This window comes from Oncorhynchus masou, chromosome 22, assembly GCF_036934945.1.
Source record: "Oncorhynchus masou masou isolate Uvic2021 chromosome 22, UVic_Omas_1.1, whole genome shotgun sequence".
In the NCBI taxonomy this organism is placed as follows: domain Eukaryota; kingdom Metazoa; phylum Chordata; class Actinopteri; order Salmoniformes; family Salmonidae; genus Oncorhynchus; species Oncorhynchus masou.
The window spans coordinates 19,958,722-19,981,695 of record NC_088233.1 but is presented as its reverse complement, the minus strand read 5'-3'; the positions used below and the strand labels follow the sequence as shown (position 1 = coordinate 19,981,695).

The 22,974-nt window shown below is 42.1% G+C and overlaps 2 protein-coding genes across 6 annotated transcripts in view; one reads left to right on the top strand and one right to left on the bottom strand.

The window, feature by feature from the left end:
* LOC135509159 (protein arginine N-methyltransferase 8-B) overlaps positions 1 to 19,259 on the top strand; it is a 46,875-nt gene extending 27,616 nt beyond the window's left edge. The window contains exons 8-10 of one of the 2 annotated variants that reach the window (XM_064929574.1): positions 467 to 617; positions 4,980 to 5,101; positions 19,047 to 19,259. In XM_064929574.1, coding sequence (XP_064785646.1) covers positions 467 to 617; positions 4,980 to 5,101; positions 19,047 to 19,181 — 408 coding nt within the window. In that variant the 3' untranslated portion in view covers positions 19,182 to 19,259. Of the gene's footprint in view, positions 1 to 466; positions 618 to 4,979; positions 5,102 to 7,039; positions 9,363 to 19,046 lie in introns of those variants that run through there. The other variant, XM_064929575.1, reaches the window with a different exon arrangement.
* LOC135509158 (EF-hand calcium-binding domain-containing protein 4B-like) overlaps positions 9,418 to 22,974 on the bottom strand; it is a 33,574-nt gene continuing 20,017 nt past the window's right edge. For 2 of the 4 annotated variants that reach the window (XM_064929572.1, XM_064929571.1), the window contains 8 exons: positions 22,876 to 22,961; positions 22,104 to 22,455; positions 21,174 to 21,306; positions 19,906 to 19,987; positions 15,749 to 15,863; positions 13,597 to 13,698; positions 13,064 to 13,140; positions 9,418 to 12,579 (listed from right to left, as the gene is read on the bottom strand). In XM_064929572.1, the coding sequence (XP_064785644.1) occupies positions 12,492 to 12,579; positions 13,064 to 13,140; positions 13,597 to 13,698; positions 15,749 to 15,863; positions 19,906 to 19,987; positions 21,174 to 21,306; positions 22,104 to 22,455; positions 22,876 to 22,961 (1,035 nt within the window). In that variant the 3' untranslated portion in view covers positions 9,418 to 12,491. Of the gene's footprint in view, positions 12,580 to 13,063; positions 13,141 to 13,596; positions 13,699 to 15,748; positions 15,864 to 19,345; positions 19,534 to 19,905; positions 19,988 to 21,173; positions 21,307 to 22,103; positions 22,456 to 22,875; positions 22,962 to 22,974 lie in introns of those variants that run through there. The other 2 variants (XR_010450902.1, XM_064929573.1) reach the window with 2 other exon arrangements.

Sequence of the window (22,974 nt, the reverse complement as noted above, 5' to 3'; positions counted from 1 at the left end):
TGGTTCTCCAGCCAAATGACCCCATCTTCTCCTCATTCATCCACCTTTAGTGGGGGTTTCTGGGCTGGTCCCTCTGGGGTGAGGTGGGGTTAGTGGGGTTTGGTTTCAGCTTTGTGGCCCTTGAACCCAAAGGGAGAGGTTGGAGCAGAGTAGCAGAGAGCAGAGGCTTCAGCTCTGACAGACAGAACAAGAGGCTCAGGGATAATACAGGACACAATGCCCAGGGGCACCGCCACATAGATCATATGACTCATAAGACATGCACGTGGACCTGCTCCGTACAAGACTTGTAAGGCAACAGAGGAAGAGTTAGGCCTACATGTACATACACAATGGAGAAACCACTGTGCTGGCAGTGAATGGTGTGAATAGAACCCCAATCACTATGGAGTATGTATGTGATTAGCATTAACACTGCTAGCTGTAGATGTAACAGGGAAGTGTGGTTGTTGTCCCTCTTCAACAGGAGGTGGACATCTACACCGTGAAGACTGAGGACCTGTCCTTCACCTCAGCCTTCTGCCTTCAGATCCAAAGGAACGACTACATCCACGCCCTTGTCACCTACTTTAACATCGAGTTCACCAAGTGTCACAAGAAGACTGGCTTTTCCACCGGTACATTTTCAACTCTCTCTCTTCCTGTTCTCTGCCTCGCTTTCTCTGTTATTGATATTCACACAGGCTTACACAGGTGTAGCCTAATTGTAGATATAAGATTGACATGTGATTTAATAAGAGGAATGTGTAGGTCAGGGGTTGGCAACAGGCAATTGTTGGGGGACGACGACAATAAACTGGATGATAAGAAAGTATGAGCAATAAAGGAAGGCTCAGTGTGGAAGGCTCATTAGCACTCTTTGTACCGTAGTACTAGCAGCTCTTCAGTTCACAGTGTTGTTTTCACAACACCTTCTGCAGACCTAGGATTTTATCCTTTTAATTGGCGGCAGCAGCAGATTACAGGCTAGGAGAGTCCTGCTGCTCCCTGACTGATTAGCTAGAGTTCCTGCTCCCTGCCCACCATCCATCCTCCCTATGGGTTCCATCCCAAGACAAAGAACCCCCTCTAATGAGCTCTTTGATAAGCCAGAAAGGCCTAGACTACAACAGCAAACGCTGATACTTTTACACTATATATATATATATAAGTGGACACCCCTTAAAATTAGTGGATTCGGCTATTTCAGCCACACCTGTTGCTGACAGAGGTATACAATTGAGCATACAGCGATGCAATCTCCATAAACAAACATTGGCAGTAGAATGGCCTTACTGAAGAGCTGTCTTTTTCAATGTGGCACCGTCATTGGATGCCACCTTTCCAACAAGTTGGTTCATCAAATTTTGGCCCTGCTAAAGCTGCCATAGTCAATTATTGTGAAGTGGAAGCATCTAGGAGCAACAATGGCTTAGCTGCGAAGTGGCCACAAGCTCACAGAACAGGACTGCCAAGTGTTAAAGTGCACAGCGCTCCAAAGCAACGTCAGCACTGGAAGCAACGTCAGCACAAGCACTGTTTGTTTCGAAAGCTTCATGAAATGGGTTTCCATGGCCAAGCAGCCGCACACAAGCCTAAGATCACCATGGGCAATGCCAAGCGTCGGCTGGAGGAATGTAAATCTCGCTGCTATTTGACTGTGGAGCAGCGGAAAATTGTTCTCTGGAGTGATGAGTCACGCTTCACCATCTGGCAGTCCGATGAACTAATTTGGGTTTGCCGGATGCCAGGAGAACGCTACCTGCCCCAATGAATAGTGCCAACTGTAAAGTTTGGTAGAGGAGGAATAATGGTCTGGTAATATCGATGCATCGCCTGTGTAAAAGAGTGCTTGCGTGTGTTTTGTTTGTATTACTCTTGTATAGCCAGCCAGCGCAGGGAGTTTTACAACCCTTCAAGTGTAAAAATGTGTTGTAACTCTCTATCTAGACCTTTATGGTGGTTTGGGCTGGGCCCCTTCGTTCCAGTGAAGGGGAATCTTAACGCTACAGCATACAATGACATTGTAGATGATTCTGAGCTTCCAACTTTTTGGCAACAGTTTGGGGGAGGCCCTTTCCTGTTTCAGCATGACAATGCCCCCATGCACAAAGCGAGGTCCATACAGAAATAGAAAAGATCGATGTGGAAGAACTTGACTGGCCTGCACAGAACCTTGACCTCAACCCCATCGAACACCTTTGGGATGAATTGGAATGCCGACTGCGAGCCAAGCCTAATCGCCCAACATCAGTGCCCGACCTCACTAATGCGCTTGTGGCTGAATGAAATCACAATGTTCCAACATCTAGTGGAAAGCCTTCCCAGAAGAGTGGAGGCTGTTATAGCAGTAAAGGCGGGACCAACTCCATATTAATGCCCGTGATTTTGGAATGAGATGTTTGACGAGCAGGTGTCCACATACTTTGGGTCAAGTAGTGTATCAAGTCTAAAATTAGAAGACCTTTGAGGCCCCAGTTGAATTGCATGTCCACAGAACGTGGAGCGATGAGCTGAGTTAATTTGGATCAGTCAGTGAGCGACCTCTAGTGGTGGTGTGATGTTATACATTTTGTTATGTGATACCGCATAATATCTTCATTTGTTTGCCTTCATTTGAATTTGTGACGCACATTGCACTGTGACTTTCTGTGGCATACATTTTGCAGAGGCAGTGGCAAGATGACCATGTGTTGTCACTCTGCAAAGTGGACCATGTCTTAATTTTGACCTCCAATCATACAGCTCTTCCACCTCTTTGTATTGATTTGAGCCAGTCCATCAGACTAAATCACCTTAGCCAATCTTGCTACCCTCACTGCACCCATGATACGCATCTAAATGCACACAGAGGCCTAAGTCCTTTACGGCCATTGATTTCCTATGTTCTCCTGGAGGACAGGTATATAGTGTATGGAGCACACAGAGACACTCAGACATGCTGAGTTGAGGTAGAAAAAGTTCAAGTTATCTGCTGCTGGAAAATAACAACTCACCCATTGAATTAGCAAAACAAATCGAATCAAATTTTATGTCACATGTGCCGAATACAACCTTACCGTTAAATGCTTACTTACAAGCCCTTAACCAACAATGCAGTTCAAGAAATAGAGTTAAGAAAATATTTACTAAATAAACTAAAGTTTAAAAAAAATATGTATGCATGTGTTACAAGATATTTAAGATTACAATAACAAGGCTATATACAGGGGGTACCGGTACCAAGTCAATGTGCGGGGGTACAGGTTAGTCGAGGTCATTTGTAAAGTGACTATGCATAGATAAACAGGGAGTAGCAGCAGTGTAAAAACAAAGGGTGGAGGGGGTCAAAGTAAATAGTCTGGGTTCCCATTTGATTAGTTTTTCAGCAGTCTTTTGGTTTGGGGGTAGAAGCTGTTAAGGAGCCTTTTGGTCCTAGACGTTGTGCTCTGGTAACACTTGCTATGCAACAGCAGAGATAACAGTCTATGACTTGGGTGGCTGTAGTCTTTGACAATGTTTTGGGCCTTCCTCTGACACCGCCTAGTGTAGAGGTCCTGGATGTCAGGAAGCTTCTCCCCAGTGATGTACTGGGCCGGACGCACTAGAATCTGGGGACCTTTCGAGGATCTGCGGAGGATGAGTCTCCTGAGGAGGAAAGCTGTTGTCATAACCTCTTCACAACTATAGATTTACCTATTCTGTTTGTTCCCACACAGCTTTCAAACTCTGTGTGTGTGTGTTTATGCAGCAACCATTCTGATCAGAAACTTTTTTCTGTGAGCCCTCAAATGGCATACATTTCTAAAGGTGCAGAGTTACCCAGGGACAGCTGGCTGAAATTTGACTAAAGGTGTATTGACCTTTGGCTTGGTCCAGCAATCGTTTAACAGCGCATTCACAAGGGAGCGCACACTTTTGTTTAGGGCAGTGATGACGGCTATCATCAGTGTGCAGCTGGAGATAAGCTGCCACATACATATACACACACAATTCAGGTAGCGGAATGCATGATGAGTGGCGAGGTAATGGGAGGATAAAGATGGATAAAGACAAATGTCAGTGGGGAGGTCAGCCCAGTCAGTTCCTCTTATCTGTTCATTACACCAATGATATTTATATCCTCAACCAGCATTTTAGCATTACACATCTGTGGTGTTTCTAAATAGCATGATGATTAGTGATCAGGGTTCAATTCCCTCAGGCTTTCAGACCTTTCATGTCCCTGTTCAGAGAGCCGAGCTGTCCTGGAAATCCAGCAATACAAGTTGAAATGCATTTAAACATCCTGCAGTCCATTTTTGACACTAAGTGCATTCATTCTATTAACTGGGAAATGTACAAATAATGAATTTCAATTCCAAAGATTTTACTGAGCTCATATAGGGGTCAAAACTTTGGCTCATGATTGTCTTGGTTTTAAGGGTAAATGGTCTGGGGGTCATGTCCACTCCAAGAGCCATATTCTAAAATGAACTCTTCAGTTGACAATTATGCATAATTTACGTGAAAATGTGAGTATAAGGGGCAGTGCAGTCAAAAACATGATTTTCCTTTGTTTTATATACTGTATATTTCCACACTGAGGTTGGAATAATACTGTGAAATTGTGAAAATTATGAAATTCCCTTTTAGTGTAACAGCTGTTTGAAAATAGCACCTGGAATTTCAGCTCGTTTAGCAGGGGTGGAGTTTTGCCCTGCCTGGCTACATCACCAGGTATAAGTTAAGAGACCAATAACAAAGATAGGTTTAAACCTATCTGCCAATAATAGCTGGTTTTCTGGGTACATATCCCTCCCATTAGGTCCTTGTCTCAGACCACTCCCAGACAGTCCTAGCAAAATTATTGCTTGAAAAATGGCTTTTTGCTAATAAGCTATTTATTTATTTTTGACCATTGTAATTGAAAACAATTATGCAGAAATGATTCGATATTAAGATAAAAACGGTTGCATTGGACCTTTTAAGCACACTGACCTGAAGTTAGGATTTGGCCTTAACTGCCTGTCTTCCTACAGCCCCTGATGCTCCGTACACACACTGGAAACAGACAGTGTTCTACCTGGAGGACTACCTGACTGTGAGGAGAGGGGAAGAGATCATTGGCAGCATCAACATGAAGCCCAACGACAGGAACATAGTGAGTATCTAGAATCTATGACCAGTAAAAAGTAATCAATTTAGAAGTTAAGCTTATAAGGGTAATTTCTGGGACACTGTCTAGAATATCCATTGAAAGTGCTTTGTAGTCCAGGACTAAGCTAAATCTGTGTCCGGGAACCCCCCCCCCCCCCATCTAGGTACCAGGTTTGTTCTGGTCCCCAAAAATGTTTTTTTAAATGCCCTAGCCCCTACCTACTGCATGATCGCTAGAGAGCCAGGCCCCACAGGGATAGGTACAGGTCATATATTATATATATGACCTGTACCTATCCATGTGGGGTAGACAAGTACATATATTATATATATGTACTTGTCTACCCAACAGGGATAGGTACAAGTCATATATTATATATCTGGACTTGTCTACCCCACAGGGATAGGTACAGGTCATATATAATATGTACTTGTCTACCCCACAGGGATAGGTACAGGTCATATATAATATGTACTTGTCTACCCCACAGGGATAGGTACAGGTCATATATAATACATGTACTTGTCTACCCCACATGGATAGGTACAGGTCATATAATATATGTCCTTGTCTACCCCACATGGATAGGTACAGGTCATATATATATAATATATGTACTTGTCTACCCCACATGGATAGGTACAGGTCATATAATATATGTCCTTGTCTACCCCACATGGATAGGTACAGGTCATATATATATAATATATGTACTTGTCTACCCCACATGGATAGGGACAGGTCATATAAAATATGTACTTGTCTACCCCACATGGATAGGTACAGGTCATATATATATGTACTTGTCTACCCCACATGGATAGGTACAGGTCATATATATATGTACTTGTCTACCCCACAGGGATAGGTACAGGTCATATATATATATATATGACCTGTACCTATCCCTACCTGTACCTATACCTACAGGTCATATATATATGTACTTGTCTACCCCACAGGGATAGGTACAGGTCATATATATATATATATATATATATATATATATATATATATATATATATATATATATATATGACCTGTACCTATCCCTGTGGGGTAGACAAGTACATATATATATGACCTGTACCTATCCATGTGGGGTAGACAAGTACATATATATATATATATATATATATATATATATATATATATATATATATATATATATATGTATATATATATATATATATATATATATATGTACTTGTCTACCCCACATGGATAGGTACAGGTCATATATATATGTATGTATGTATGTATGTATGTACTTGTCTATCAAAATAAAGTCACAAAGTCATTTCAGGCAGATAAAGCATTTATTCTAACATTACAGCTAGAAAGAAACTCCATTCCACTGCTACTTCTCCATAATAGACAGCTTTGCGATAAAGGTCAAAGAAGAGAACACTGATCATTCTCAGACCAAACAGGAGATGATACAGAGTCCACCCTCCTCACCTGGAATCATCCCTCCTCATCTGTAGAAATTGCCTGTGTGAGAACTCTGTCAAGCCCATGTTCAGGTGACAGGCCTGAAATAAGAAACGTTTGATTTAACACTCACTCTGATTTCTCTCTTCCCCCCCTGGTGAATTCTCTCTCTCTCTTTCTCTCTCTTGGTCTTTCTCTCTCTTGGTCTTTCTCTCTCTTGGTCTTTCTCTCTCTTGGTCTCTCTCTTTCTCTCTCTTGGTCTCTCTCTTTCTCTCTCTTGGTCTCTCTCTTTCTCTCTCTTGGTCTTTCTCTCTCTCTCTCTTGGTCTTTCTCTCTCTTGGTCTCTCTCTTTCTCTCTCTTGGTCTTTCTCTCTCTTGGTCTTTCTCTCTCTTGGTCTCTCTCTTTCTCTCTCTTTCTCTCTCTCTGTCTTTTGGTCTTTCTCTCTCTCTCTCGGTCTCTCTCTTTCTCTTGGTCTCTCTCTCTCTCTCTTTCTCTCTGTCTTGCAGCGGGACTTGGATTTTACCTTTGAGTTGGATTTCAAAGGACAGTTATGTGAGGCAGCCATCTCCCACGACTACAAGATGCGTTAGCTAGGTGTCCAACAGGGAGAGACGGTGTGCAGTGCTACCTGCAGCCCCACAGAGGGAGGCAGAGGCACCCCCCTTAACAACAGACACTGAGGAGAGATAATGGGGTGAAGGGAGATGAGAGAGTGGGATAGAAGAATGCGAGAGGTTGGGATGGAGGGAGGAGATGGTGGGAGGCAGGAATCAAAGAGGAGATAGAGGGATGAGAGAGAATAGATGAAGGAAGGATGAGAGAGGAGAAATGGTGGGATGGGCCAGATCAGAGGAATCAGGTAACGATGAGAGAAGAGTACAGGGGTGGCACTCCAAGCAATATCAACATGCACATCAACACCTCTCACAGGCACTTTTTTAATTTGCATTTTTTTAATTGAACCTTTTTTATTTAGCTAGGCAAGTCTTAACTGTTAGGCCAACTGTTCAGAGGACAACTTTGAATGTAACAACTTGTGAATTCAAGAATGTTCTAGTCATAATGAATGTTATTTATTATTTATCTATATTGTATGTTATCTTGATTTTGTTAATTGTTCTTCCAAAATAATCAGGCTACAGGATTAATTAGCACTTTTTAAAATGTCTTAATTTTCACCCCTTTTTGGGGAAAATATTTTCTGTGAGCTTCAGTGTTTGGAGCCCATTATGATCAATTACTGCAGTTACTGTACTTTGCATATATATTGCATATAATGATACTTTTTAATATTCTACATCCTAGGCCAGTATCTTCTATCTTCAAATATACTTTTAAATTACCCAATTTTGCATGTTTGTAAATAATCTTCACCATATCTGGTAGTGCAGTAATTAAATGTATCGGCCAAGAAAAATTCAGTGCTGCATAATGTATGTGTAACGATGTGAATGAGAGTGTGTGTTTGCAATCAGGTCATGTAATGTATTTTTTTGGGAGTGTGCAATATAACAGTATGAGTGCTCATACATTTGCGCAGCTTGCACTCCAAAGTGTGGTCTGTGGTTTCTGTTAGAGCTGTGATGTCGGCGTTGTAATCAGCATTGTCTGCGGCTCTTGTCTAGATGCCTGCAAAAGCTCTTGATTACAAGGCCTACCCCACTGGGCAGACACTGATCTTCAATAATAACCATTGTCTCTTAAATTCTGTGTACACACTGAAGCCATACCAAGAAGTGACGAGTGTGCCGAAGCATTCAGTGGGTGGGGCCTCACTTCGGTAGCTGCTGTTTACTGAACTTCTCTCAACTTGAGGGCATTGTAGTTACCATGCTTTCCCTGGCTCTGCTGATCTCGGATCAGTGACTGGCCTGTCCTCAGAGCCTGGCCTAGCAACTGTCAGCAGTTAGTCCTGTCCTTAGATCAGTAGCAGACAGTTCATTCCAGCCTCTGCTCAGTGCTGGAGTTGGACTCTTAGGCGGCAGCTCCTTCCCTTCACCTGTGCTCTTACTAACTCTAAGGTCATCGCCAAGGCAACAACTGGAGGTGTCCTCCAGTCCAACTGTGTGACCTCCCCTCACAGTTGTGTAGTACTGTTACACCATCCTTCCTCACCAAAGACGTTCTATCTACAGCCAAGATACAGACTCACTTCCAGTCCCCTCGCTCTTCCATGCCTCTCAATGAAGCTCATCAGCACAACACTTATGACTGTTCAGAAGACGTAGTGTGACATGCCATGTATGAATAGACTAGTGGCTAGTAATGAGTGAGTGACATTTGGCTCATGCAGACTCTTTACGGAACAGATTGTACGTTTTGATCTAGAAGGGCAAGGACCGGTAGTTTTATGTTGACAGAGCAGAGCTGTCTCTTGTGAGCAGATAGTATGTCTTTCTTACCTGTTTTGCTTTTGATCCAGTATCAATGTGTGTATATATAGCACAGCGTGTGAAATATTATAAAAAAGCAGAATACTATGAAGAAAATCTAACTGAAATAGTATCCACTAAGTAGATTGTGTGCAATAGCAAGTCAGTGATTTAAGCTATCTAACTTTAAAGTTTACCCTTCAGCAGATATAACACTTGATAAGTGTTATTCCTGTTTACCACACATGGCATTCATTTAATTATTTACACCTGGTAACCTGCCTAAGTGCTAAAATGTGGTTACCACTATTTCATTCAAGTCAGCTACTGAAATTGTGCTATGTTCATTTTGTATGGCAATTCCATTTTCTATAGAGTTTAAAAATAGTGCTATTCAAGCATTGTATTGTTCATTTGACCAACTGTCGTGTAAGAGTTAAATAAAAGTTAAGCTAAATACTAACATTGTCCACTAGGTGGCATCCGTAATTCAAATTCACACAAGATCCCTGAAATATACAATGTCCATTTATTATTCAGAGAAGCCATAACATTGTTCATATTTACCTTTTCACATCATTGTGGAAGAACACAGGCACAGTAACGTGGCACAAATACAGCCGGGTTGGTTAGTTTAGAGTGGCCATAGCACACTGTCAAATACACAAGATACTCTACACCGGAGGACCCCAAAGGACGATTTGTCAGTGTTCCTCAACATCCCAGAATATACAGGTACTAACGACACCTCCATTGTCTCATAGGTATCGATTGGAAGCTAAATTACTATACTGTACGAGTGCAGTGACGGTGTACATTACAATATGTTATATTTACAACAAATTCCCAGCTGGAGCACAAGAATTTGTTCAAGAATACTTGGTGCTATATCAACTTTTATGGAATTATGAGAAATGTTTTGGCACGTCCACGAAAAGACTAAGAGATCTGGTAATGGAAAAGGCATATCACTTGGCAAGATTGAGCAAACAACTGCAGTTCAATAGACAACTCCTTCATATAAATAACCCTTTACATTACATAAAAATGACATACAATTACATAAAAAAGCCAAATAGTGGTGACAGTTTGCATGCAAATGCTTTGATAGAGGTACAGTATGGCAGAGCTCTACTACTGTCCACTGTCATTGCAAAGGCATTTGTATACACATAGTTGACTTCTGGACAATCATCCCCACATACAACAGTAAACCTTATTACGTTTGAGAGGCTAATCTAGAAACCAAATTGATCTGAGAAAAATAAAGTCAATCTGACAAATAATATTAACTCTTCTTTACTGTTGGAAATGTTCAATTGGTTCTGAACAAAATCCCCATTTCGCAAATTGTCCAAAACCTAACCCAGCCATAAACAAAGGTTTACTTTAACTGTTTAATTTTTATACAGGATATAACTGTTGGTTTTGGCTTAGCTGGTTGAAAATACATTTTAATTAAAAATACATTGTAATTATTAGGAAAATACATCTATATGATATTTTAATAGTACAATACTGTCTTTTTTATTTATTTCATTCTATTCACTAATGGTAGTGTTAGCCCATAGTCTGTCTCTTTCGTGGTGTGAAGTGCTAAGATAACATCTGAAAGAGAGACGTTTTAAAAGCCACAGACTCATGAAAAAAGGTGTACACACTGCATGTGTAGAGAGAGAGGAGAGTTAGAGAGAGACAGATCGAAAGAGGTACAATTGAAGTAGGAAGTTTACATAGACTTCGGTTGGAGTCATTAAAACTTTTTTCAACCACTCCACAAATTTCTTGTTAACAAACTATCGTTTTGGCAAGTCGGTTAGGACAAGTAATTTTTCAAACAATTGTTTACAGATTATTTCACTTATAATTCACTGTATCACAATTCCAGTGGGTCAAAAGTTTAAATACACTACGTTGACTGTGCCATTAAACAACTTGGATAATTCCAGAAAATGATGTCATGGCTTTAGAAGCTTCTGATAGGCTAATTGACACAATTGGAGGTGTACCTGTGGATGTATTTCAAGGCCAACCTTCAAACTCAGTGCCTCTGCTTGACATGTGAAAATCAAAAGAAATCAGCCAAGTCCTCAAAAGAAATTGTAGACCTCCACAATTTCCAAATGCCTTAAGGTACCACGTTCATCTGTACAAACAATAGTACGCCAGTATAAACACCATGGGACCACGCAGACTTCATACTCATCAGGAAGGAGACACGTTCTGTCTCCTAGAGATGAATGTACTTTGGTGCGAAAAGTGCAAATCAATCCCAGAACAACAGCAAAGGACCTTGTGAAGATGCTGGAGGAAACAGGTACAAAAGTATCTATATCCACAGTAAAACAAGTCCTATATCGACATAACCTGAAAGGACACTCAGCAAGGAAGAAGCCACCGCTCCAAAACCGGCATTAAAAAAGCCAGACTACAGTTTGCAACTGCACATGGGGACAAAGATCGTACTTTTTGGAGAAATGTCCTCTGGTCTGATGTAACAAAAATAGAATTGTTTGGCCATCGTTATGTTTGGAGGAAAAAGGGGTAGGCTTGCAAGCCGAAGAACACCATCTCAACTATGAAGCACGGGGGTGGCAGCATCATGTTGTGGGGGTGCTTTGCTGCAGGAGGGACTGGTGCACTTCACAAAATAGATGGCATCATGAGGCAGGAATATTATGCGGAAATATTGAGGCAACATCTCAAGACATCAATCAGGAAGTTAAAGCTTGGTCACAAATGGGTCTTCCAAATGGACAATGACCCCAAGCATACTTCCAAAGTTGTGGCAAAATGGCTTAAGGACAACAAAGTCAAGGTATTGGAGTGGCCATCACAAAGCCCTGACCTCAATCCCATAGAAAATATGTGGGCAGAACTGAAAAAGCTTGTGCGAGCAAGGAGGCCTACAAACCTGACTCAGTTACACCCGCTCTGTCAGGAGGAATGGGCCAAAATTCACCCAACTTATTGTGGGAAGCTTGTGGAAGTCTACCCGAAACGTTTGACCCAAGTAAAAAAATAAATAAAGGCAATGCTACCAAATACTAATTGAGTGTATGTAAACTTCTGACCCACTGGGAATGTGATGAAAGAAATAAAAGCTGAAATAAATCATTCAATCTATTATTATTCTGACATTTCACATTCTTAAAATAAAGTGGTGATCCTAACTGACCTAAGACAGGGAATTTTTACTAGGATTAAATTGGGGCGGCAGGGTAGCCTAGTGGTTAGAGCATTGGACTAGTAACTGAAAGGTTGCAAGTTCAAATCCCTGAACTGACAAGGTACAAAATCTGTCGTTCTGCCCCTGAAGTTAGCCCACTGTTCCTAGGCCGTCATTGAAAATAAGAATTTGTTCTTAACTGACTTGCCTAGTAAAATAAAGGTAAATTTAAAAATGTCAGGGATTGTGAAAAACTAAATTTAAATGTATTTGGCTACGATGTATGTAAACTTCCGACTTCAACTGCATTGTGCTATAGATCCTTGAGTTCCTAAGGACCGGGGTTTAAAATGTACAGAACATCTGAACAGGTACACTATGGTGTTGTGAAGACAGTAACTAATAGCCATTAAGTTGCTAGCAGCAGGACCTCTTATTCTGTGAAGGGCTGTTTACCAGATGGATCGTCTTCTCTTTCTCTCTGTCCTCCTGCTCTTTCAGAATTCTAGGAGACACAGCAGAAGAGATTTCACTCAGAAATGCGCCAGTCACACATATACTTTAGGTTAATTGTTTATTATTGAGAGTGAGAACTCAACCTCTATTACAGTGACTTGACTAGAGAAGAAATTGCACACAATATAAGATTCTGATCCTATTATTGAAGTTCTAGGATAAATGTATGTACTACGTGTCTAAAGTGTGTATTTAGGAATGATAAGATTGGTCATTGTTTTCTTAATCTTGCCGTGACACATTTGGCTTAATGTGAGTCAGTGCAGACCGCATAAAGCCCAGTTTGGACTATGTCCAAGCAGACAGTTATTACATTTTGGCCTGACAGTATTAAGTTTGTTTTTCCGTCATATATAGCCTTGTTAATTAATGGCCTAAATTAAAATGACAAATAGTGTTAAGACAATAGTAATGTGGAATAAGTAGGAATTATGTCCTGTTAAAAATCCCTCACAGCACTTTACTCAACTCACCTTGCCAAATGTACCATTGAGTCTACCACGTTTTGTCCAGAGCAAGCACTGCACTCGTAGAAAATCAACTGGCAGTCCTGCAAAGGAGATTTGATAAGTCTTTACCAGATGACAAACATGAAGTCAATGGGATGTACAGAACAGAGCTGTGATTGGAAGCGGCTGTAGTAGGTCTATCAGTCTCCTCTCCCACACAGCCATCTCCAACCCAGGCCTCTTTAGTAGCATTAAGGTGAACATCGTCTGGACTAATGGCCATAGGAGCAAAATTAAAAAGAAGAGCAGCTCTTGACTGATCTGAGGCACGTAGCAATTAGCTATCACCATAGAAACTACATACCCAAAGAAAGGAAAAAGAAAACATAGATGAAAGAAGAATGTAGGAAGTAGAAAAGAAATCCTGGGCCATATTAATAAGACCACATACGTCTTGTTAAAAAGCCTACATTTTTTGCTTTGACTTATTCAGTGTGAAGCCTGTGGGTTGAAGACTGGACCATTAACAACGCCCAGGGAATGGCTGATAGACAGACCTTGGCTAAGTTTTCACCCATTCTCGTCTGAACCTTCCGCTCACTTCCCTTGTCCATTTTGTTCCCCAGCAGCATGATGGGAATGTCCTCGCCAGCCCCCTCCTGTGAAGAGAGACAGAGATGATGGCCACAGAGGCATTACATTACGGCTAGATCTCTCTCTCTCAGGTAGTACATGACAAAGCTGGCTTTATCAGTATAGTGGACATGATGTACTCTGAACTGTGTCACCGAATGTGTAACGATATTGAATGGTAACATGTATCGTGCCTCTACAGATATCCAGTATGAACTACAATAACTGGTTGACCCTCCTTTGGCAGCAATAACCTCAACCAACTGTTTTCTGTAGTTGCGGATCAGACCTGCACAACGGTCAGGAGGAATTTTGAACCATTCCTCTTTACAAAACTGTTTCACTTCAGCAATATTCTTGGGATGTCTGGTGTGAACTGCTCTCTTGAGGTGATGCCACAGCATCTCATTCGGGTTGAGGTCAGGACTCTGACTGGGCCACTCCAGAAGGCGTATTTTCTTCTGTTGAAGCCATTCTGTTGTTGATTTATTTGTGTGTTTTGGGTCGTTGTCCTGTTGCAGAACCAATTTCTGTTGAGCTTCAAATTGGTGGACAGATAGCCTAACATTCTCCTGCAAAATGTCTTGATAAACTTCGGAATTCATTTTTCCGTCGATGATAGCAAGCTGTCTTGCTGAGGCAGCCCCAAACCATGATGCTCTCTCCACCATACTTTACAGTTGGGATGGAGTTTTGTTGTTGGTGTGCTGTGCCTTTTTTCTCCACACATAGTGTTGTGTATTCCTTCGAAACAACTCAACTGTAGTTTCACCTGTCCACCGAATATTTTGCCGGTAGCGCTGTGGAACAATACAGGTGCACTTTTGCAAACTTCAGACGTGCAGCAATGTTTTGGACAACAGTGGCTTCTTCTGTGGTGTCCTTCCTGAACACCATTCTTGTTTAGTGTTTTACATATCGTAGCCTCGTCAACAGAGATGTTAGCATGTTCCAGAGATTTCTGTAAGTCTTTTGCTGACACTCTAGGATTCTTCTTAACCTCATTGAGCATTCTGCGCTGTGCTCTTGCAGTCATCTTTGCAGGATGGCCACTCTTAGGGAGAGTAGCAAACAGTGCTGAACTTTCTCCATTGATAGACAATGTGTCTTACTGTGGACTGATGAACATCGAGGCTTTTAGAGATACTTTTGTAACCCTTTCCAGCTATATGCAAGTCAACAATTGTTCATCTTAGGTCTTGTGAGATCTTTTGTTTGAAGCATGGTTCACATCAGGCAATGGTTCTTGTGAATAGCAACCTCAAATGTTGTGAGTGTTTTTTATAGGGCAAGGCAGCTCTAACCAACATCTCCAATCTCGTCTCATTGATTAGACTCCAGGTTAGCTGACTCCTGACTCCAATTATCTTTTGGAGAAGTCCTTAGCCTAGGGGTTCACATACTTTTTCCTACTTTCTGTCAGGCGTGTGCGTACTTGTGGTGAAGTCAGATGCAGGAGAGCAGAGAATTGTGAATAGAAGTACACTTTATGACGGCAGTAGAGATATACAGATGAACGCGGCTGCCTCCAGCCAACAAGGCAAAGTGTATAGCGCGCATAAATGTATAGCAATACAAAATAAGCTTCGCGAAAACACACGGAAAAGAACAAACGCTTAGCCTAGTGCGTACAACACATAACACAAAATAATTACACACAAAGACATGAGGGGGAACAGATGAATAAATACATGTAGTGTGATTGGGGAATGCAAACCAGGTGTGAATGGAACAAGACAAAACCAATAGATAATTGAAGAATGGAGCGGCGATGGCTAGAAAGCCGGTGACGTCGACCGCCGAACGCCGCCCGAACAAGGAGAGGGGCTAACTTCGGCGGAAGTCGTGACACCTACACTGTTTAAATGCTGTATTCAATATAGACAAGAAAAATACAATATTTGTGTGTTATTTGTTTAAGCACAGTATGTTTGTCTATTGGTGTGACTTAGATGAAGATCTGATCAAATTTGATGACCAATTTATGCAGAAATCCAGGTAATTCCAAAGGGTTCACATACTTTTTCTTGCCACGTATGTCAGAGGTGAGCAGTAAAGTGTTTGGGCACTTCCTACCTGTACACTGGTCAGCCACTGCCTCACCGCGGTAAAACTCTGCTCAGCAGTAATGTCATATATGACTACCACACCGTCAGCCTTGCGGAAGAACTGCTTGGTGATGCTGCGATACCTGAAATCAAATCAAATAGTATTCGTCATATGCTTCTTAAACAACAGGTGTAGACTCAGAGTGAAATTCTTACTAACGGGCCCTTCCCAACAATGCAGACAGAAAGAAAATAGAGAAATAAAAGTAAATACACAAAGAGTAACGATAACTTAGCTATATACACGAGGTACAAGGATATTGTAGTCATTTAGCAGACACTCTTATCCAGAGTGACTTACGGGAGCAATAAGGGCACAGACAGATTTTTCACCTAGTCGGCTAAGGGATTCGAACAAGCGACCTTTCGGTTATTGGCCCAACGTTCATAACCGCTAGGCTATCTGACTCCCCAGTACCAATATCGAGTCGATGTGCAGCGGTACGAGGTAATTTAGGTAGATATGTAAACTACCGTTCAAGTTTGGGGTCACTTAGAAATGTACTTGTTTTTGAAAGAAAAGCACATTTTTTGTCCATTAAAATAACATTGAATTTATCAGAAATACAGTGTAGACATTGTTAATGTTGTAAATGACTATTGTAGCTGAAAACGGCAGATTGTTTTCATGGAATATCAAATCAAATGTATTTATATAGCCCTTCGTACATCAGCTGATATCTCAAAGTGCTGTACAGAAACCCAGCCTAAAACCCCAAACAGCAAGCAATGCAGGTGTAGAAGCACAGAGGCCCATTATCAGCAACTATCACTCCTGTGTTCCAATGGCACGTTACGTTAGCTAATCCAAGTTGATCATTTTAAAAGGCTAATTGATCATTAGGCAGGGAGCTCAGCCCAGTGATGTACTGGTCAGTATGCACTACCCTCTGTAATGCCTTGTGGTCAGATGTCAAGCAGTTGCCATTCCAAGCAGTGATGCAGCCAATCAAGATGCTCTCAAGGGTGCAGCTGAGGGCCCATGCCAAATCTTTTCAGCCTCCCAAGGGGGAAGAGGCATTGCTGTGCCCTCTTCACGACTGTGTTGGTGTGTGTAGACCATAAGAGATCCTTAATGGACACCAAGGAACTTGAAGATTTTAACCCACTCCACTACAGCCCCATCGTTTTGAATGCGGGTGCGCTCGGCCCTCCGTTTCCTGTAGTCCACGATTAGCTCCTTTGTCTTGCTGAAGTTGAGGGACAGGTTGTTGTCATGGCACCACACTGCCAGGTCTCTGACCTCCTCCCTATAGGCTGTCTCTTCGTCATTGGTGATCAGGCCTACCACCGTTGTGTCGTCTGCAAACTTAATGATGGTGTTAGAGTTGTGCGCAGCCACACAGTTGTGGGTGAACCGGGAGTACAGGAGGGGACTAAGCACGTGTTGAGGGTCTGCATGGCGGATGTGTTGTTGCCTAACCTCACCACCTAGGGTTGGTCTGTCAGGAAGTCCAGAACCCAGTGCATAGGTCAGAGTTCAGAACCAGGGCCCTGAGCTTCATGATGAGCTTGGAGGGTACTATGGTGTTGAAGGCTGAGCTGTATTCAATGGAATGCATTCTTACATAGGTATTCCACTTGTCCAGATGGGATAGGGCAGTGTGGAGTGCAATTGAGACTTGGTCATCAGAGGATTTGTTGGGGCGGTATGCGAATTGGACTGGGTCCAGGGTGTCTAGATGATGGTGTTGATGTGAGCCATGACCAGCCTTTCACATCATTTCATGGCTACAGATGTGAGTGCCACGGTGCATAAGTCATTTAGACAGGTTACGTTGGCGTTCTGGGGCACAGGGACTATGGTGGTCGGCTTGAAACATGTAGGTATTACAGACACAAGCATTTCGCTACACTACAAGCATCTCGCTACACTCGCATTAACATCTGCTAACCATGTGTATGTGACAAATAAAATTTGATTTGATTTGACTGGGTCAGGGAGAGGTTGAAAATGTCAGTGAACACACTTGCCAGCTGCTCAGAGCATACTCTGAGTAATCCATCTGGCCCTGCGGCCTAGTGAATGTTAACCTGTTTAAAGGTCTTACTCACATCGGCTACGGAGAGCGTGATCACACAATCATCTGGAATGGCTGGTGCTCTCATGCATGGATCAGTGTTGCTTGCCTCGAAGTGAGCATGGAAGGCATTCAGCTCATCTGGTCGGCTTGCGTCACTGGGCAGCTCGTAGCTGGGTTTCCCTTTGCAATCCATGATAGTTTGCCAGGCCTGCTACATCCGACGAGCGTCAGAGCTGATGTAGCAAGATTTGATCTTAGTCCTGTGTTGACGTTTTGACCGTTTGATGGTTCGTCAATGTCGTTAATGCACATATTAATGAAGCCGGTGACTGATGTGGTACAATCCTCAACGCCGTTGGATGAATGGCGGAACATATTCCACTCTGTGTTAGCGAAACAGTCCTGTGTCTTAGCATCTGCTTCATTGGACCACTTCTGTATTGAGCATGTCACTGGTACTTCATTTGAGTTTTTGCTTGTAAGCATAAATCAGGAGGATAGAGTTATGGTGAGGGATAGATTTATATGCGTTTCTGTGTGTGGAGTAAAGATGATCTATATTTTTTTTTCACCTCTCGTTGCACAGGTGACATGCTGGTAGAAATTAGGTTGGACGGATTTCAGTTTACCTGCATTAAAATCACAGACCACTAGGAGCGCCGCTTCTGGATGAGTATTTTTCTGTTTGCGTATGGCCCCTAAACAGCTCATTGAGTGCAGTCTTAGTGCCAGCATCGGTTTGTGATTCTAAAAAGACTGCTATGAAAAATATAGATTAAAACTATCTTGGTAAATAGTATGGTCTATATATAGCTTATCATTAGGTAGTCTAACTCAGGCGATCAGAACCTCGAGATGGCACACCAGCTGTTGTTAACAAAGACACACCTCCCCTCTTGAGATTACCTGATGCTGCTGTTCTGTCCTGCTGATGCATGGAAAAACCAGCTAGATGTACACTGGGTGTACAAACATTAGGAACACCTTCTCTTTCTATGACTGACCAGGTGAAAGCTACGAGCCCTTATTGATGTCACCGTTTAAATCCACTTCAATTAGTGTAGATGAAGGGTAGGATTTTTAAGCTTTGCGACATGGATTGTGTAGGTGTGACATTCAGAGGATGAACAGGCAAGACAACATATTTAAGTGCCTTTGAACTGGGTATGATAGTAGGTGCCAGGCACACCGGTTTGAGTGTGTCAAGAATTGTAACGCTACTGGGTTTTTCACCCTCTACAGTTTCCTGTGTGCATCAAGAATGGTCCCCCACCCAAAGGACATCCAGCCAACTGTGGGAAGCATTGGAGTCAACATGGGCAGCATCCATGTGGAACACGGTCGACACCTTGTAGAGTCCATGCCCCAACGAATTGAGGCTGTTCTGAGGGCAAAAGGGGGTGTTCTTAATGTTTTGTACACTCAATGTATATTATCCATGACCTTGTTCAGCCACAACTCTGAGAAACATAAGATATTACAGTTCTTCAGGTCCCGTTGATAGGATAGTCTTGAACAGAGCTCATCCAGTTTGTTCTCTATTGAGTGTAGAGGCGGTTTATGTACTCGCCAATGTAGTTTTGTCAGGGTGCCCGCATGCCAGCCTCTCTTTTATCTGGGATTAGGGTCTGGTCCGGGATGAGCAGTATGTCCAGTGCCTACGACTTGTTGAAGTAGAAATCTACATGCAAATCAAGGTTATTGATTGCAGTTCTGGTGTCCAGAAGCCCTTTTCGATCATAGGAAACGATGGCAGAAACATTATGTACAAAAAAAGTTACGATCAGCGCAAAAAAACACTAAATAGTAGAATTGTTCAGGAGCCTGTAAAATGACTGCTATCTATTGCAGGACCATTCTGATAGTCCTCTCCTGAAGTGGTGGAGAAGGGAGTAATTGTAAGACTGAGAATTCCCCATTTGTATTTTATCCTCATGCACAACATTACATGTCATTTGATCTTTTAAAACTTTTGTCTCATTATTAAAATACTGACATTTAACCATAGTAGTGCGCCATACAGCCTAACTGCTTGTAGCAAGATAAAAGCTGCTGAGGCAAAAGGTTGGACATGTGTAAATCCAGCCAGTAGAGTTCCCACCTCTCCTGTCCTGCTGTATCCCACATCTGCAGCACCACCTGGCTGTTGTCCACCCGTATCGTCTTCACACTGTAGTCTATGCCTGTTGATGATGCAGGACGGACAAGATAGCATTCATCTGATTTAAGTCATTTACTATCTTTTGCCTTACAATAATATTTTGTCCCTGTCATTTTGTATCCATATTCATTTTCAAAAGCAAACAAGAAATGATTGGCATGTAATAAGATACAAAAATGATGAAAGGAACCAACAATTGATTTCCGGGCTAAATCTGGATAAAACAAGGAACTTCAAAGGATAACATGTGGAACTTTATATGGAAATGTCCTTCTGAGTTTCTGAAATGTTACTTATCCATTGATGATTCCAATCGACTACATTTGTCCCCAGTGCTCAAATAGAAACAGAGGAACAACATGTTTTTTGTCCATGCTTGCGTCACAATTGCGTCAACAGGAGTTGATCGGATATTGTATATTGTTCTAAAGGGACCACACAATTCAAAATCTGACTTTCTCAACCCCAAAAATACATTCTCAGAATCGTATGACTATTTTGAGAATCAAATGCTTCTAAGCAGGGCCTAAATAGAGAGGATACTAAGAAATCTGGAGCTGTTTGTACCAGGCTACTGGTTTAAAACTACAAGATCCCCAATACACTTACAGTGCGCTTGATTCATGTATACAGAATGGTGCACTGACTTACGATGGGATTGCACAGCACTGTATGAGTGAAAAAACTTAATTGAATTAAACCAATATAAAATGGTATGGTGAGTCATGACATAATTGAGTATGCTCTCAGTCACACACAGAACAAACTCATTTTGGGTGTGCAACATTAACCTACAGTACAACAGAAAGGTCAATCGGAAGAATCCAAGTCATGGTCAGTGTGAGTCATACCAGTCAATATACAGCACCACAATATGGTTTCTCTGCTTATTAGGCTGTGGCCTATAAGTGCAAGATCAACACAAGATAATCAGCTTTCCACAGTGTTAAACAATCAGCATCTTAAAGTGCTTAGTGAGTAAAGCCAGTGTGAGAGGGAGGTTGAGGTCAACCAGCCACAGGACTGGGCTCGGCTCTAAGTCGTGTTCATTAGGGCACACCGTAGCAAAACATTTTACAACATGTAATAAAAATGATTCTTCTACAACAATTCCAGGTAATTCTGTTTCAGTTGGTTTTGTTCCGTTGGTGCCTAATGAACACAACCCTGCTCTGCTGTAGAAAAGGAAGCCTGGAAAGGCCACTCACCGACGGTGGCAGAGGTGCCTGGGTAAAAGCAGTCATCACAGAACCGCCTGAGGAGAGAGGTCTTCCCCACACTGGAGTTGCCCACCAGGACGATCTTAAACAGGCGGTCTGGGGCCAATGCTGCACCCTCCTCCTGGAAACACAACACAGAGTGAAAGAGGGAGGTGTGTGTTAAGACTTCATATTATAAGTTTCATCCAACTCACTAACTCACTATGTACTCAAGTCTACTTTTCCTCAAGTAATTACCAGGATAATTCAGATGGCAAGTATCCAATTCGATATATACTGGGAGAGAGAGTACACTACAAACGACAACATGACAACAAATATTTGAGCATTGAGCAGCATATTTGAACATATTATGAACACTGCATAATTAGCCCCTTAATTCCAAGAAACTCCACAACTATTATCCTATTATATTATTCTGTTCTAGTAAAACAAAGTTGCACAAAGTTCTTGAAATACATAGTAATTTTCTAAAATCGACAGTAAATCATGGAAACACTTTCAACAAACACTAATACAAGTAGCTAATCCTGTTTGTGAGGTTCACTGCGGGGTCAACTCACTCAAAGTGAGAAACCCAACACCTGTGACTGTTTTGTTCCTATCTCAGGTCTGGTCTGTTGGAAAAACAGAGCTTTGTGAACACACTGTGCTGTACATCCACCTACACTCCTCCCCCACACCTCTCTTTACGGGGTCAGGAGAACAAACAAAAACCTGGTGACCTACAAACAACCCTGGAGGGAACATAATGTGAAAATGCTAAACAATCTCTTTCACTTCAAATGGAGGATAATTATGCCAAGCCAACTGAATCCTTCTAGTCTTTTCAGTAGACGGACCACAATGTCTCTCCACATAATTTCATACCAACACTGATGTTGTGTCTCTATCTGAGCCCTGGTCCTACATGCTTACATTCCCCATAGTCTCCTTTCCGACAGGCTGGCCCCTGGGGGACGTAGGCATCTCTGTCTCTCTGGTGTCAACTGGCTGCTGCTGCTTCATAGTTGGAGGAGAACTGGGAGGATTTATAGAGGTCATCTGTAGCTCTATGTGCTCTTCCTCCTCGGCCTCCTCATGCCACTCCCAGAGCTGAGTCTGGTAGTTATCCTGTAGGAGCTGGGGTAGATGGTCCTCCTCTATGGAGATGATCCTCTGGAGGGGTCTGTGGAGGGATCTGGAATCCACCAGGTCCTCCAGGCTGTAGCCATTCACTCCACCTGGACTCTTCCTCTTAGATTGGGGGAGCACTACCTCCTCATCCTCACTGGAGAGACAGGGATGAGATGGAAATTGATGGGGAAATTGGCTCAAATGCTTTTTTTGGAGTACAATGGTATGGATGTAGAATGTGAATGGACTTACTGGCATTTGCATATATTAAGAACAATGTAAATACAGTACAGACACGTTCTACACAGAACTTAAGCTGCAGCCCTATTGAGCAGCTTTCTGTCCAACATGTGAAATCTGTTTCATGTGCTTTATTTGGCTTTTTTGCAATGCCACCTACTTAGAAAATATGAATCATTCACTATTAATAACTATTCAAACTACAGTCATATTCATACTGAACAAGAGTGTATTGTAGGTTAATTGACCGTTTGTATCAAATAAGGCTTCCATAACAGCACCAGGCACTATCCATTCAATTTGTATTAAAAGCCTTTCTAAGCAAATAGTATACCTAAAGGCCTTTCTGTCAAAGGGATTCAGAGTATTTGATCCAGGTCTCAGGTTGCAAGCAGGATTTTTAACAGTATTCCTCAGTTTCTGCAAAACAACA